At 46.0% G+C, this 16,596-nt stretch overlaps 1 protein-coding gene across 2 annotated transcripts in view; it reads left to right on the plus strand.

The window, feature by feature from the left end:
• Window positions 1–14,057, plus strand: part of PPL (periplakin) — a 119,929-nt gene extending 105,872 nt beyond the window's left edge. For both annotated transcript variants that reach the window (XM_063935028.1, XM_063935029.1), the window contains 8 exons: window positions 34–212; window positions 5,695–5,833; window positions 6,228–6,421; window positions 6,504–6,654; window positions 6,820–6,903; window positions 7,368–7,481; window positions 8,595–8,687; window positions 10,573–14,057. In XM_063935028.1, coding sequence (XP_063791098.1) covers window positions 34–212; window positions 5,695–5,833; window positions 6,228–6,421; window positions 6,504–6,654; window positions 6,820–6,903; window positions 7,368–7,481; window positions 8,595–8,687; window positions 10,573–13,239 — 3,621 coding nt within the window. In that variant the 3' untranslated portion in view covers window positions 13,240–14,057. The remainder of the gene's footprint in view (window positions 1–33; window positions 213–5,694; window positions 5,834–6,227; window positions 6,422–6,503; window positions 6,655–6,819; window positions 6,904–7,367; window positions 7,482–8,594; window positions 8,688–10,572) is intronic.
• The last annotated feature ends 2,539 nt before the right edge of the window (window positions 14,058–16,596 follow it).

Below are 16,596 nucleotides of genomic sequence, written 5' to 3' on the forward strand. Positions count from 1 at the left end.
GATTGATATTTCCCTATATTTTTGTCCGTCCAGAATATCGCCAATAATGTGCACCGCGTAGAGCCTGAGAAAAATCAACAAGTGCAAGATTGCGAGGTCTATCTTTCCAAGGCCCCGGCGGTCTCCAACGCACCCATCCTACGTAGCAAAGTCAACGAGACTAACAAGAAATATGAGAAAGTCAACGACCTCCTGTCATATGCGCAAGACAAGTAAGTATGATGAAGACATATTTCTCTTACGTCCTAGAGGATGCTGGGGACTCCGTAAGGACCATGGGGTATAGACGGGCTCCGCAGGAGACATGGGCACTATAAAGAACTTTAGATGGGTGTGCACTGGCTCCTCCCGCTATGCCCCTCCTCCAGACCTCAGTTGGATCCGGTGCCCAGAGGAGACTGGGTGCATTGCAGGGGAGCTCTACTGAGTTTCTCTGTAAAAGAATTTTGTTAGGTTTTTTATTTTCAGGGAGCACTGCTGGCAACAGGCTCCCTGCATCGTGGGACTGAGGAGAGAGAAGCAGACCTACTTAAATGATAGGCTCTGCTTCTTAGGCTACTGGACACCATTAGCTCCAGAGGGTCGGAACGCAGGTCTCACCCTTGCCGTTCGTCCCGGAGCCGCGCCGCCGTCCTCCTCACAGGGCCGGAAGATAGAAGCCGGGTGAATATAAGAATGAAAGAAGACATCAAAGGCGGCAGAAGACTTCAGATCTTCTCTGAGGTAACGCGCAGCGGTAACGCTGCGCGCCATTGCTCCCACATGCACACACACACAGCGGGCACTGAAGGGTGCAGGGAGCAGGGGGGGCGCCCTGGGCAGCAATATACCTCTAGGACTGGCTATTAGAGTTATAGAGGCTGCAGAGGCAGTAGATTATACAATCCCCCGCCAGTGTTCAGAAAATTGAGCGGGACCGAAGCCCGCCGCTGAGGGGGCAGAGCTTGATCCCACAGGACTAACCAGCGCCATTTTCTCCACAGCACATGCAGAGAAGCTGGCTCCCCGGACTCTCCCCTGCTGAACACGGTTACAGAGGGCAAAAAAGAGGGGGGCGCTTTTAATTGGCGCAGTGAGTGTATATATATATATATATATATATATATATATAAAAGCGGTTTATCTGGGAATTGAATTCCAGTGTCAGTTGGAGCTGGGTGTGTGCTGGCATACTCTCTCTCTGTCTCTCCAAAGGGCCTTATTGGGGATCTGTCTCCATATAAACATATCCCTGTGTGTGTGGGGGTGTTGGTACGCGTGTGTCGGCATGTCTGAAGCGGAAGGCTCATCTAAGGAGGAGGTGGAGCAGATGATTGTGGTGTCTCCGTCGGCAACGCCAACACCTGATTGGTTGGACATGTGGAATGTGTTAAATGCAAATGTGACTTTGTTACATAAGAGATTAGACAAAGCAGAGTCCAGGGATACTTCAGGGAGTCAATCAATGGCTTTGACGGTGTCACAGGGCCCTTCAGGGTCTCAAAAACGTCCACTATCCCAAATAGCAGACACTGATACCGACACGGATTCTGACTCCAGTGTCGATTACGATGAAGCAAGGTTACACCCAAGGGTGGCCAAAAGTATTCATTATATGATTATTGCAATAAAAGATGTTTTGCATATCACAGATGACCCCTCTGTCCCTGACACGAGGGTACACATGTTTAAGGAAAAGAAACCTGAGGTAACGTTTCCCCCATCTCATGAGCTTAACGCGTTATGTGAAAAGGCTTGGGAAACCCCAGAAAAAAAACTACAGATTCCCAAAAGAATTCTTATGGTGTATCCTTTCCCTGCACGGGACAGGGTACGGTGGGAATCCTCGCCCAGGGTGGACAAGGCTTTAACGCGCTTATCCAAGAAGGTGGCGGCGCTACCGTCTCCAGACACGGCAGCCCTTAAGGATCCTGCTGATCGCAGACAGGAAACTACTCTAAAATCAATTTATATACGGGCGCTTTGCTCAGACCGGCAATAGCATCGGCTTGGGTTTGCAGCGCGGTAGCAGCTTGGACAGATACCTTGTCAGCTGACATTGATACCCTAGATAGGGATACCATTTTATTGACCCTAGGTCACATTAAGGACGCAGTATTATATATGAGAGACGCTCAGAGAGACGTTGGGCTGCTAGGTTCGAGGGCCAACGCCATGGCGATTTCTGCTAGGCGAGCCCTGTGGACCCGCCAATGGACAGGTGATGCCGACTCAAAGAGGCAAATGGAAGTTTTGCCTTACAAGGGTGAGGTTTTATTTGGGGAAGGTCTCGCGGACCTGGTTTCCACAGCTACCGCGGGCAAATCTACCTTTTTGCCTTATGTTCCCCCACAGCAAAAGAAAACACCACAGTATCAGATGCAGTCCTTTCGGTCGCATAAGTCCAGAAGAGGTCGGGGCTCTTCATTCCTCGCCAGAGGTAAGGGTAGAGGGAAAAGAATGCCGGCTACGGCTAGTTCCCAGGAGCAGAAATCCTCCCCGGCTTCTACTAAATCCACCGCATGATGCTGGGGCTCCACTGAGGGAGTCAGCACCGGTGGGGGCACGTCTTCGACTCTTCAGCCACGTCTGGGTTCAGTCGGACGTGGATCCTTGGGCGATGGAAATTGTATCCCAAGACTACAAGCTAGAATTCGAATACGTGCCTCCTCGCCGATTCTTCAAATCGGCTTTACCAGCTTCAACCCCAGAGAGGGAAATAGTTTTAGCTGCAATTCAAAAGCTGTGTCTACAGCAAGTGATTATCAAGGTTCACCTAATACAACAGGGAAAAGGGTACTATTCAACCCTGTTTGGGGTCCCGAAACCGGATGGCTCGGTCAGACCCATTCTAAATCTAAAATCCCTAAACTTGTACGTAAAAAGGTTCAAGTTCAAGATGGAATCGCTCAGGGCAGTTATCTCCAGCCTGGAAGGGGGGGATTTTATGGTGTCACTAGACATAGGATGCATACCTTCACATCCCCATATACCCTCCTCATCAGGCATACCTGAGATTCGCTGTACAGGACTGTCATTACCAGTTTCAGACGTTGCCATTTGGGCTTTCCACGGCCCGAGGGTTTTCACCAAGGTAATGGCGGAAATGATGGTGCTCCTGCGCAGGCAAGGCGTCACAATTATCCCGTACTTGGACGATCTCCTGATAAAAGCGAGATCAAAGGAACAGTTGCAGAAAAGCGTGTCGCTCTCTCTGAGAGTGCTGCAGCAGCATGGCTGGATTCTAAATCTGCCAAAGTCACAGTTGGTTCCAACGACTCGGCTATCTTTCTTAGGCATGATTCTGGACACAGAACAAAGGAGGGTTTTTCTCCCGATGGAAAAAGCCCAGGAACTCCAGAACATGGTCAGAGACCTGTTAAAACCGAAAAGAGTGTCAGTCCATCAATGCACTCGAGTACTGGGGAAAATGGTGGCGACCTACGAGGCCATCCCCTTCGGCAGGTTTCATGCGAGGACTTTTCAGTGGGACCTTCTGGGCAAGTGGTCCGGGTCCCATCTTCAAATACATCAGAAAATAACCCTGTCCCCCAGGGTCAGGGTATCTCTCCTGTGGTGGCTGCAGAGTGCTCACCTTCTAGAGGGTCGCAGGTTCGGCATTCAAGACTGGGTTCTGGTGACCACGGACGCGAGCCTCCGAGGATGGGGAGCAGTCACACAAGGAAGGAATTTTCAGGGACTGTGGTCAAGCCAAGAGGCTTGCCTACACATCAACATACTGGAATTAAGGGCCATATACAACGGCCTACGACAAGCGGAGAATCTTCTTCGCGAACTACCGGTTCTGATTCAATCAGGCAACGTCATAGCCGTGGCTCATGTAAACCGCCAAGGCGGGACAAGGAGCAGAGTGGCAATGGCGGAAGCCACCAGGATTCTGCGCTGGGCGGAAAATCACGTAAGCGCTCTGTCAGCGGTATTCATTCAGGGAGTGGACAACTGGGAAGCAGACTTCCTCAGCAGACACGATCTCCATCCAGGAGAGTGGGGACTTCATCAAGAAGTTTTTGCAGAAATAACAAGTCTTTGGGAACTTCCTCAAATAGACATGATGGCGTCACGCCTCAACAAGAAACTTCGGAGGTATTGTGCCAGGTCAAGGGACCCTCAGGCAGTAGCGGTGGACAGGGCGTCACCATGGTGGCACCATGGGTGTTTCAGTCGGTCTATGTGTTCCCTCCTCTTCCTCTCATCTCAAAAATATTAAGAATCATAAGACGAAAAAGAGTGCAGACAATACTCATTGTTCCAGATTGGCCTCGAAGGGCCTGGTATTCAGATCTTCAGGAGATGCTCACAGAAGATCCATGGCCTCTTCCCCTCAGGGAGGACCTGTTGCTGCAGGGGCCCTGCGTGTTCCAAGACTTACCGCGGTTACGTTTGACGGCATGGCGGTTGAACACCGAATCCTAGCTGGGAAAGGTATTCCGGAGGAAGTCATCCCTACTCTGATAAAGGCTAGGAAGGAGGTGACGGCGAAACATTATCACCGTATCTGGAGGAAGTATGTATCTTGGTGTGAAGCCAAGAATGCTCCAACGGAAGATTTCCACTTGGGCCGTTTTCTCCACTTTCTACAGACAGGAGTGGATATGGGCCTAAAGTTAGGCTCCATTAAGGTACAGATTTCGGCCCTATCTATATTCTTCCAGAAGGAATTGGCTTCTCTTCCAGAAGTCCAGACTTTTGTAAAGGGAGTGCTGCACATCCAGCCTCCTTTTGTGCCCCCAGTGGCACCTTGGGACCTTAACGTGGTGTTACAGTTCCTAAAATCTCACTGGTTTGAGCCTCTTCAAACAGTTGAATTGAAATTTCTCACTTGGAAGGTGGTCATGTTGTTGGCCTTGGCATCTGCAAGGCGGGTGTCCGAATTAGCGGCCTTGTCTCATAAGAGCCCCTATCTCATCTTCCATGTGGATAGAGCTGAGTTGAGGACTCGTCCTCAATTTTTGCCTAAGGTGGTGTCATCGTTTCATATGAACCAGCCTATTGTGGTGCCTGTGGCTACGGGAGACTTGGAGGATTCCAAGTCCCGTGATGTAGTCAGGGCCTTAAAAATTTACGTAGCCAGGACGGCTCGGCTTAGGAAAACAGAGGCACTGTTTGTCCTGTATGCAGCCAACAAGGTTGGCGCTCCTGCTTCTAAGCAGACTATTGCTCGCTGGATCTGTAACACGATTCAGCAAGCTCATTCTACGGCTGGATTGCCATTACCAAATTCGGTAAAAGCCCATTCCACTGGGAAGGTGGGCTCTTCTTGGGCGGCTGCCCGAGGCGTCTCGGCTTTACAGCTTTGCCAAGCAGCTACTGGTTGCGTATATTCCAGGTTATACGGTGTGGATGGTGTGGGCTGGTATGAATCTTGCCCTTGGATTAACAAAAATCCTTTCCTCGTACTGTCCGTCTCCTCTGGGCACAGTTTCTCTAACTGAGGTCTAGAGGAGGGGCATAGAGGGAGGAGCCAGTGCACACCCATCTAAAGTTCTTCATAGTGCCCATGTCTCCTGCGGAGCCCGTCTATACCCCATGGTCTTTACGGAGTCCCCTGCATCCTCTACAGACTAGGAGAAAAAGATTTAGAGGTAGGTTTAAAATCTTATTTTTTTTTATTATCGCATAACACCCAAGAGTGAAATCATGATTGTTAAAGAAAGAGAAAGACTCCGCTCTTGCTGACCTCTACGTATCTTTCAGGGTTGAAGCTTCCAACCGCCTGGAGAACAGCTTGCAGAAGAGCAGAGACCTTCTTACCACTTATGAAACCAAGTTGAGCCAGGATGACACTGTACCGGAAGACCCACGAGATGTGAATAAGAAACTGCAGGAGTTGTCGGTCAGTGACTAATGGGAGGAGTGGAAGAAAATCCTCCCGATAATAAACTGAGATATCTATAGAAGGTTTCAGACACCTAGAGGAACTCAATCCTCCTTCTTACTCTTCAGTCAATTTCCCATTTATGAGTGACAGATGCTTGTATAAGTTGTAGGACACTCCAGGCCATTATTTCAAACCTTTTATCCTATCAAACTTGTATGTGTGGTTTTTAATTTATTAACTGGTTTTTAAAACCCTTAAAAGGTGTTTTTTTTTTGTTTGTTTTGTTTTCCATTTGTCTGAAGGCCACAATAGCTTCTGCAGATAATTATAACTTCAGAATGTGTCCCAGGCCAAGGCCCCCTAACTAGAACTAGAGTTCTCTTGTTGACCTACCTCCTCATCTTTTCAGGCCATGAGCTCGGAGCTACAGATGGGGAGAGGCATTCTTGCCGAAGCTGAGCAGAACCTGCACAACTCTAAACTGAGCTGCAATAATCTCGCTAACCGCTTCCAGGAGCACTGTCCTGATATTGACCGCCAGGAGGCAGAGGTGTCAAAGCTTAACCAGCGTTACTCCCAGTTAGACCAGCAGATTCAGAGCAGGTGAGCATCAGGACAACAGTAGACATCAGATTCCTGTTTCTGCTATGGGAATACAAGTTGACTTACACACATTCATACCTAGGTCGCAGGGCCTGCAGAAAAGCAACACTGCCTATTCTAACTACCGAAGCAGCTACGACCACCTGGATCAGTGGCTACGCAACATTCCCAACTATGAGCCGAAGGACACAGACAGTGTCAAGCAAGTGGAGGGCAAGCTAAATAGCCAACGGGTAAACCTTGTCTCTTGTAAAAATGTCTAATGCAGTTGTGCTTTGCTTCCAGTCATGAGAAGACACAAGTCACCAATACTGGTCTATGAGCAGACCGTGGCTTATAACTTGTAAAGATGGAAGTCTATACAGTGTCAGAAAAGTCACAATATCTTCTTTCCACAGCTCCTGTTGGGTGAGATCACGGACCGAGAGCAGGACTTGGAACATGTGACCAGCAGTGCTCGGCAGTACCAGCAAGCAGTGAAAGTAGGTCACCATTCTCATGCAACTTGCCGGTAGCCTATAATATCTTCATGATTGCAAGAACCAATATCAGCAGTCTAAAGACCATTAAACATAAATTGTTCTCTTGCAGCTTTGTAGTCTTAAGGAGAATTAAAATGTTCTAGTGTACATGAAATGAAGGGACCTTAGTAACTTAATCTCAGTTATTCCACTAAACCAATTGCTCCAAACACAACAGCCGGCAGTCATCCTGCTCACCTTAGAGGCTACTGCCACCCCTTGTAAATCTGGTTGGTGGCAGCAAAATTGTGTAACCTAATGACCAATTGTAACCCTTTACAAAGGTGGTACAGGTCACCTGTCAGTAGGGCAAATATTCCTAAAGCTGTAACGTTAGTCAGTTGCTCCATTAGACTGGCGCCAATGTGTTGACCTTCATCCTCCAGCATGCATAAGTCTCATCACTTATTCTTGCTGTGTGGCAGGATTATGAGCTGGACGCGGAGAAACTGAGGTCTATTCTGGATACGGAGAACAGGAGGAATTCATACACTAAGCGAGCAAAATTGCTTTCTCCCGCCAGCAAGGTGAAGGACGAGGTGAGTAGAGAACTGTGCAACCAATGACAACTCTTTAGGTCTATTTGCAAATGATTGAATATAAAAATGGTTCTAAAAACATATAAAGACGTAAAACACCCCCCCAAAAAATAAAGAGACCATGGAGTGGCTTGCAGGTGCTCTTATGCCGCTAATTTCAGAGTCTGCTAGTCTGGCGTGGACGTGTCACAGATTCAGAAGACAACAGCAGATCTACTGCAAGCTTTGATGGTGCGACCGTTGGTGCACCTAGAAATGCACCGAGACGGATTTGCACCGCCTTAAGCAGACATCTCGCAGTGAACAGAACTGGTTGCAGCATTATTATAAAGACACAGCCACGTCTGAGTTTTTGAAAATAATTATTTGCTTGAAATCCCGATCAGTAGGTCTCCGCTTACTGTAAGTGGGGAGTCACTAGCAGAAACATGGTCATTCCAGTTGAAAACATAAAATAAATGAAGCAAGCTTTAGATTTTTTCCCACCACTTTTGTTGCAGACACGCGCCCTGTGCAGCAATAACCTAGAGGTGTTTTTGGATTTATGATTTGGGACCAACTTTGCACTAAAGAAACGAATGTGCCCTTTGCAGTGGCGATATGTTCTAGCTACACATGCAGTAGGTTGACGTGTTCAAAAGGTCCACATGCAAAATAAGCTCACACGTAAAAGGTCAACAGTGCTTATGGTCGACAGGTACAAAACGTCAACACACATATGGTTAGCACAGCTTTTTAGGGTTTTTTAGCATTTTAATCAAGTTTTTCATACTTTGCCATCCACGTGGACTACGACTGGGAATAGTAACCATGCGACCGGACGTGGTACACTAACTGGGGTTCCACGTGCTTTGACGGAGAAAACGACACCAAAAAACTTAGATATGTTGTGTCCACCTTTTCCCATGTCGACCTTTTAATGTATCGACCTTTTGACCTTGTCGACCTAATGCATGTTGACCAATAGTGGTAGATCTTATGACCTTTGTAATGTAGATCTGGTGATCCATGACCAATATGAAGGATCGGTGAATGCTTAAGGTGATCAGAGATTATGAGAGATGGTTATAGAGTTGTGTAGACCTCTGTAACGCATTTCGCTTTTATTTTCAGGAGGCTGATTTGTCCGCTAGATTTACAGAGGCCAGCGCTGTCAACAAACAGAGGCTGCAGACCCTGGAATTTGCACAGAGTCTTCTACGTCAGGTAATACAAGCCAAGCTTACTTTCATTCCAGACAGTTAGTAGAGATTATGCAGGTGTAGGATATTCAGTATTTATTGACAGTCACTTATATATTGCGCACACGTTATGCAACATTATATAAGTAACAGCACTATATAAATGTAAAAATACAGATGTAAAATTGTAGTTTGTTTGCAAGAGGTTAACTATATTTAAGGTGTGATGTGCTTGCTTATAGAGCAGAGAGCCTTTCCCACTGCTTTCTTATATGGTCACGCTCACTAATACCCCTTTTCCACTAGATTTAAAAACATGGGTAAATGCGCGGGGGCGCGCATTTACCTGTATTTTTTCCTATTGAAAAAGGGTCCCCCTGCAAACTCCCGGATCAAGCCGTGTAGCTTGCCGGGTTGAACACGTGTTCAAACCGGGAAGCTGTGTAGTATCGGCTCCCATTCACAGTGAATGGAAGGGCGGCGCTGGGAGATCATGTGATCTCCCAGCGCCACCCCTGCCGCGTCAGTAGCAGCGTCACCAACGCGGCAATATGCCGGGTTGGTGAGTGCTGTGGGAAAGAGGGGGCTGTAGCACGGGTCGCAGCCGTGTCAGGCTCCCGGCTGCGACCCGTGCTACAGATGGAAAAGGGGTATAACATGACATCGCTTTAAGGAGTGATTTCTGGAGTGTTGGTGATCAGCCAAGCACAAAAATGCATCTGTTAAATATGAGGCCCCCTCATGTATGGTCAGTATACGACAGACAGTACGTGGACCTCTGGGGTTGTGAACTGATCTACACAACAGCAACTTGGAGGTATACAGTATTTACTAAAGTGCAGGTTTTTAGAAGTCAAGATGTTGCCCATAGCAACCAATCAGATTTTACTTAACATTTAACTAGCACCTTCTAGAAGATAATAGGTAGAATCTGAAATTCTAAAAACCTGCAGTGAATATACCTCTACAATGCTAACGCGTTTCTCCAGTTGTCACTAGTTTCATCAGATATATGCTGGACATTATACAACAGTTCCTGATCTATCTTTGAGATTTTGTGTAGGGAGACGTATATGCTGATTTAATTACATTTTGTATAGAGTCCAATTGAATTTATGGATTATTCATTGCGTATGGGAAAGCTTTGCGTTTATACTATATATTCTCAGTGTAATCTCTTTGCATAGATTTAATATTTCTTTGGGTGGAGTATTATTTCCCTTCAGTAGGGGGCAGCAACCAGACAAAATTTATATTCAGTGTGCGGTTACATAGTCTCTGTTAATGAGACAGTGGACTGTCAATTTAGGACGAACCAGTGACGTCAATGAAACCTTGCTCACTGGTGTTATTACTGATTCATACGGGTCAATTCATGTAATATTGCACATTCCTGGGCGATGTTCAGTGAGCACGAATCCCGTACATACAGTAGGCTAACATTGTGCCTTTTCCTGATCATCCATATGGAGCTGTGACGTAAAATGCATGATGTAGGGGTGATCTATGTTGCTGTTGGTGATGTTCAAACACAGTCACGATGGGGCATTGCCCGTATGTCTCATCTAAATGAATTGCCCCATGGTGTCTTGATATTCTCGATCTTGGTAAATTTTGGTTTTACTTTCAGTTAGCTTCTTTCAGTATGAGTGATTAGCGCAATGTTAGAGGCCTGCCAAAGCCTCCTGTCTCTTATATTGTATTTATGTGTATCAGCCTTCAATGAGACAGATAGACTTGACATTAAGTGTATAGATTTTGCGGCAAAAAATGTTTATGAAAATTCAGTATATGTTTTCTTTTTTTTTAATGCCTATGCTATTCTAGTTGGTTTGTGCCATCTTTATAGATTACAGTTGTATCTCCAAAAAATGAAATCTCACAGCATCTCATTTATTTTGTATACACAGCAGCCAGAAGCGGAAATACGCAATGAGACAGTATCTACGACCCGGGCGGGAAAACCTGCCGAAGAGACCTGGAAAATCAAAAATATGTTGGATGACGAGGTGCAGCGTCAGCAGCAACTGAACTCAGAGATCGAGAGCATTCAACAAGAGATCATCTTTCTTCAGAACCAAAAACCGCAAGAGACCATAGTGAAAAAGGAAGTATTGAAAAAAGTTCCGGACCCACACCTGCAGGAGGAGTACCAAAAGGTCCTTGAGAAAGTTTCAGAAGAACAACGCAAGAACAAATCTTTGCAGGATGAGCTGGATTCCCTGAGGCTGAAAGTCCGGACTTTAGATTTTGAGCAGAAGGAAGGTGGGCAGCAGTATGTAGTCAAAGAGGTGTTGAGGATTGAGAAGGACAAAGAGCAGCAGGAAGAGTTCTTGAGGCTCAAAGAAGAGTTGGAGGAGTTAAACAGGCAGAAGGGGACCAAGCAAAATGAGATTGCCAGCCTGAAGGAACGCATCCTTATCTTGACAGAAGAAAAGAACAAGCCTCAAGAAAAGATCACAGAGAAGGAAGTAGTGAAGCTTCAAAATGATCCTCAGCTGGCTTCAGAATACAGAACGCTTCAGGATAATATGCAGAGAGAGAGTGCACAGCGGCAGAAAGAGGAGGAGGAGCTAAAACTGCTCCAAGAGAAACTGAAACGCTTGGAGAAAGAGAGAGCTATGGCTGAAGGCAAAATCATGGTAAAGGAAGTGTTGAAGGTAGAGAAGGACGTCGCCGCTGAGAGAGAGGTAGCTGATCTCCGTAGGCAGTATGAAGAGGAGACCTCACAGATACGAATAACCCAACGTGAAAAAAATGAGCTGATTCGCAAAATTACCATTTTGGAGGAGGAGAATGCCAAGGTTGTAGTCCAGGAGAAAGTGCGTGAGATCATTCGTCCAGACCCGAAAGCTGAAAGCGAGTTGGCCAATCTACGCCTTGAACTGACTGAGCAAGAGAGGAAGAATCGCGCCAGCGAAGAGCAAGTGAAGATTTTCCAAAGTGAGCTAGCAGCCATAAAAGCTCGTGGGCCGCAAGTGGAAGTGAAGGAGATAACAAAAGAAGTGATTAAGCATAAAACAGATCCAGAAGTCTTAGCAGAACTGGAGAGGCTTCGTGGGGAAATCCTGGATAAAAACAGAGTAGTAGAACGCTCAGAACTGGAGATCACTCAGCTTAAGCAGGAGATACAAAGTTGGATAGATACCAAACCCCAAGTGCAAATTAAAGAGGTAGTTCAAGAGGTCCTGCAATATCGTGAAGACCTTGCTACCAAAAATGAAGTGGAAACCTTGAAAGCCAAACTGGCTGAAGAACAGAAGAAGCGCATGGATCTGGAACGGGAAAGAATGGTGCAAGAAGAAAAAATAAGGCAGAAAGAAAGAGAGCTGTCACAGGTGACGGAGAAGGTGGTGCAACAAGAAGTTGTGAAATATGAAGAGGATCCTTTATTGAAGTCCGAGGTCAACAGTTACTCAAAGAGCATTGAAACTGAGTTGAAACAAAAGGATTCTCTGCAAGATGAACTACACAACTTGCAGTGGAGGAAGTCTGAGCTTGAACGTCAGCTAGAAGGACTGGAAAAGGAGAGACAAGCTAGACGTGAAGCAGAACTAGAGATCCAGAAGCTTAAACTTCGGCTCAATGAGTTAGAACAAAGAGAGATTGAGACCAAAGAGAAGGTAACATTGAAGCAAAAAGTAGTCTTACAACAGGACCCTCAACAAGAGAAGGAACACAACCTCCTGAAACTTCAAGTGGAAGAGGAAAAACACAGGAGACAACTTCTTGAGACTGAACTGGAGGCACTAAGGAAAAAGATTATCACGCTGGAGAAGATGGAGGTGAAGGAAAAAGTTGTTTTTACTGAGAAAATTGAGGTGGAGAAAGATCCTGAGACAGAACAGGAGATACAAAGACTGAAGTCCAATTTGGATGATGAGGTCAGACGCAGAAGAGAGCTACAGACAGAAGCTGACCATCTCCAATCGCAACTTTCCGAATTGGAATTCAGCAACTCTAAATCCAACAAGGAGCTGGAATACCTGAGAGAGGAGGTCCATAAACTACAGATGGAAAAGCAAAGTCTACAGCTGGAAACCCGCCACCTACAGTCAGAGATTGAAATTACCGTAAAGGAGGCTCAAGGTCTGAGAAGTTTAACTCAGGTTGACAGTAGTGTCAAACTAGATTCCCGCTTTTCTTCCCTGGAAGAAGAGCTAAAGGAACTGAAGAAAATATCTCAAGATAAAGATGCAGAAATTGAACAGCTTCAGAAACGCCTTGAGACCATGCAGATCAAGAGGGAACAGAGAGAGAATCATCTCCGCCGTTCCATTGTTGTCATTGATCCCGACACTGGTAGGGAGATGTCCCCAGAAGAAGCCCGCAATATGGGTCTGATCGACTGGAAAATGTTTGTCAACCTGCAGAGCCAAGAGTGTGACTGGGAAGAGACCACTATCAAGGGGCCAAATGGTGATTCATCCGTAATCTATGACAAGAAGTCAGGCAGGAAATTTGACATTGAAGAAGCTCTGAGGAATGGGCGCATCACCAAACGTCAGTATGAAAGTTACCTCAACAAAGAAATGTCCATCCAAGAATTTGCAGCCTTAGCTTCAGGGAAGAAGTAAATTTGGTTACACACGTTTCGCATGGACTGCGGAAATGATATAGACATTAAACAGATAGACCTGCCCTTCTGACCTGATCATCAATATCAGAACTTCTTTGCTCCTGTTACTCTTTGTTGATCCACTGCAGAGGAAATCTTTTGCCATAACAGTGCTGTGTTCCTTATGGTCCCCAAGGGGGAGAATATGGTGGTGTCTCATATCCCACAACTTCTTCGACGTGGACCTAGAGTCCAAAGCTCAGTTGTCAGGTGGTAACGTTTATTCATCGACAGCAAGTCAAGATATAGAAGATGTCACAGAGATGTTTTGTTCTTTAAAGGTCATTCTGGGTAACCTATGGAGACTTTGAAAAATTGTGAAACATTCCCGCTTCACATCTATACTACTTCATGAAAGATCTCAAGATGCTGCCCTGTACGATGGCGATGTATTTTGTACTTTATTCTTTATTATGTTATTTTCAAACCAGAGCGTTGAAGAACGCATTTTATAAGGAACATGCACTGAATAGATGAGTTTGTAAAATATAAACAAAACCACAGAGGATTTTTTTTTTCGTGCATAACCTTCCTTTATGCCATAAGTAGAGAGATATTCTATATTTAGATATATAAATTTGGTATATGGTTTAGATAAGCACATTATTGCATACTGTATTGTTACATTTCTACTGTGGTGCCATTCTAACCCAACCCTTCCCGGTCACATGTTCATGGTTTCTGTAGCTTTTTCATTTAGTTCTGAGCTGGATTGGGGAAATATGTAAAATGTATTGTATTTATGGTAAAGCTAAATAAAGATGCGGTGGTTTTGAATATTGAAAGCTTTGTTATTTAATATAAACTTGTGTCCACAGCAACAGCTGATAGTTTATGAATGCTTGCAAGGGTCTTAAAATGAGATGCAGTTACGTTGCCAGCAGTCAGGATCCTGGAGGTCAGGATACCGACGCCGGAATCCCGGCTAACAAGGTCTATTCCCACTCGTTGGTGTCCACGACACCCATAGTGTGGGAACAGAACCTGTGGCAAGCGCATTGAGCCACCAATCCCGCAAGGGGCTTCATTGCGCTCGCCCCCCTGCTGGCATTCTGGCGGCCGGGATCCCGGCATTGGTGTGGTATGGAAGGTAGATAGTAACTAGGTCGACAGGGTCTTTAGGTCGACATGGTCTAAGGTCAGTGATCTCCAACCCGTAGCTCAACGTAGTATTTTCGGTAGCTCACAGAGCGCACGGGCTTGGGCAGTCACTGGCACTCCTCCTCCCTTCATTTTTAATATGGTGCCGGCCGTCAGCCAATCAGAGCTCGTGGACCGGCAGTGGCGGCACCTGATTGGCTGCCGGACCGCGAGTTTTGATTGGCTCACTTACCGGCACCATATTTTAAATCACAAAAGTTCATTAACAAAAGGAATACAATGACATATGAAAGCAATGGACACTCTCGAAGCATAACAAAACTAGTATATAGAGAAGATTAAGTGTAAGAGTGTGTTCTCATGTTAACTGTTCTATTATATTTACCTTTTTATTTTATTTCTTTTATTTTTTGCTTTGAACATATCAAAAAACAATCGAGAACTAGGAGCAAGATTAGGAAACAGGATAAAATATTCCAGAGGGATAAACATTAGGATCCTTGAGAGGATTTGTAGGAGACTACCGAGAGTTATATGAGAAAAGAAGGAGGAGTAGAATGAAAAGTTAAGGAGAAAAAAAGAGTAAGAGGGAGAGGAGAAAGAGAGAGGGAGAGAAAAAGAGGAAAAAAAAAAAAAAGGGCAGAGAGAAGCAGGTGCATGTCGTGAGCGGGGGGAGAGCGAGTCGGGGAAAGAGTCGTGTGGGGAAAAAGGGTAATGCGAACTAGGAAAGACCTGGGAGAGCGACTTGAAATTTAGTGTACCAAGGTGTCCAGACGCCATGAAATTTATCCACTGTGTTGTTCATCAAGGAGGAAAGATATTCCATCTTAGCCACAAACCAAACGCGGTTCATGAGTTCCAGACGTGTTGGAGGGTTGGGGAGTTTCCATGATTTAGCAATCTGGAGTTTAGCTGCACAGGCTATATGCATAGCTAGTTTGTTTTCCGACTTGGATAGCTGGCAGGCTGGGGCACACAAGAGCAACGTCTCAGGGGGCAAAAGGGGGCAGTCCGGAATAAGCGACTGGATAAGGGTGCGGACCATAAACCAAAAGGGGGCTATCCTCGGGCATCTCCACCAAACGTGAAAAAACGAGCCTACTTGACCACAGTGGCGCCAACAGAGGTTAGAAGTGTTCGGATACATTTGGTGTAGGCGCTCGGGGACCAGATACCATCGCGCATAAACTTTGTAGGAGTTCTCCTTAATGGAGACACTAATAGAACATTTAGAAATATTCAGTCGGATAGATTCCCACATGTCGTCTTCCAGGGGTGTTCCCAAGTCGGTATCCCAAGCAAGTTCATGCGCCATGCGAGTTGACGCGGCTGGAGACAAAATGGAGTGGTACAGATTAGATATAGTGCCTCGGTCCGTGGGGCGATACATGCAAAGGCGTTCCATCGGAGTCGGGACATTAGGGATAGGCGTTGTCCTGGTTGAGGACATAACGAAATTTCGAATTTGAAGGTATTGATAGAAATATGACGTCGGGAGAGAGTGTTTTGTTTGGAGGTCTGCGAATGAGTACGGTGCATTGTTGTAAAGTAGATGGTGATAGCGGGAGACTCCTGCTCTAGTCCATATGGAGGCAAGTTGGTGGGATCGGCCCGGTGAGAAGGAGGGGTTGTTCCAAATGGGGGTTAGGGGAGAGGGAGTTGTGTGGAGTGAAAATTTAGATTTTAGCGAGTCCCACACCGATAAAGTTAAGGATATTGTTGGCACTAGTTGAGTGGTTTTAGGTCTATGCTGGCGGGGGAGCCATGGAAGGTGAGAAACCGAATCGACTTGAGCCAGATCACTCTCCAAATCCACCCATCTCCTTGTGTGCCGTGGAGAGTGCCATGCGACAAGTTGACTGAGAGCCGTGGCATGGTAGTATCTTGACAGCGAGGGGAGACCTAGACCGCCACATGAAGAGCTTTGCTGGAGGATCTCCCTGCGCAAACGTGGCTTCTTGTCATTCCATATGAATTTACCATATTGGGTCTGGAGGGAGGATAGAATCCGAGGAGGGACCGGGACAGGGAGAGTCTGGAAAAGGTATAATATCTTTGGGATGACGTTCATCTTAATGGCATTAATTCTGCCAATCCAAGAAATGAAATGTTTTTTCCATCCTAAGATGTTTTGAGATATTTCCTTAAATAGGGGTGGAAAGTTGGCGTCATAGAGAGAGTGGTAAGATTTAGTGATTTGTACCCCCAGATATTT

The sequence above is a fragment of the Pseudophryne corroboree genome, chromosome 7 (genome assembly GCF_028390025.1).
Source record: "Pseudophryne corroboree isolate aPseCor3 chromosome 7, aPseCor3.hap2, whole genome shotgun sequence".
In the NCBI taxonomy this organism is placed as follows: Eukaryota; Metazoa; Chordata; class Amphibia; order Anura; family Myobatrachidae; genus Pseudophryne; species Pseudophryne corroboree.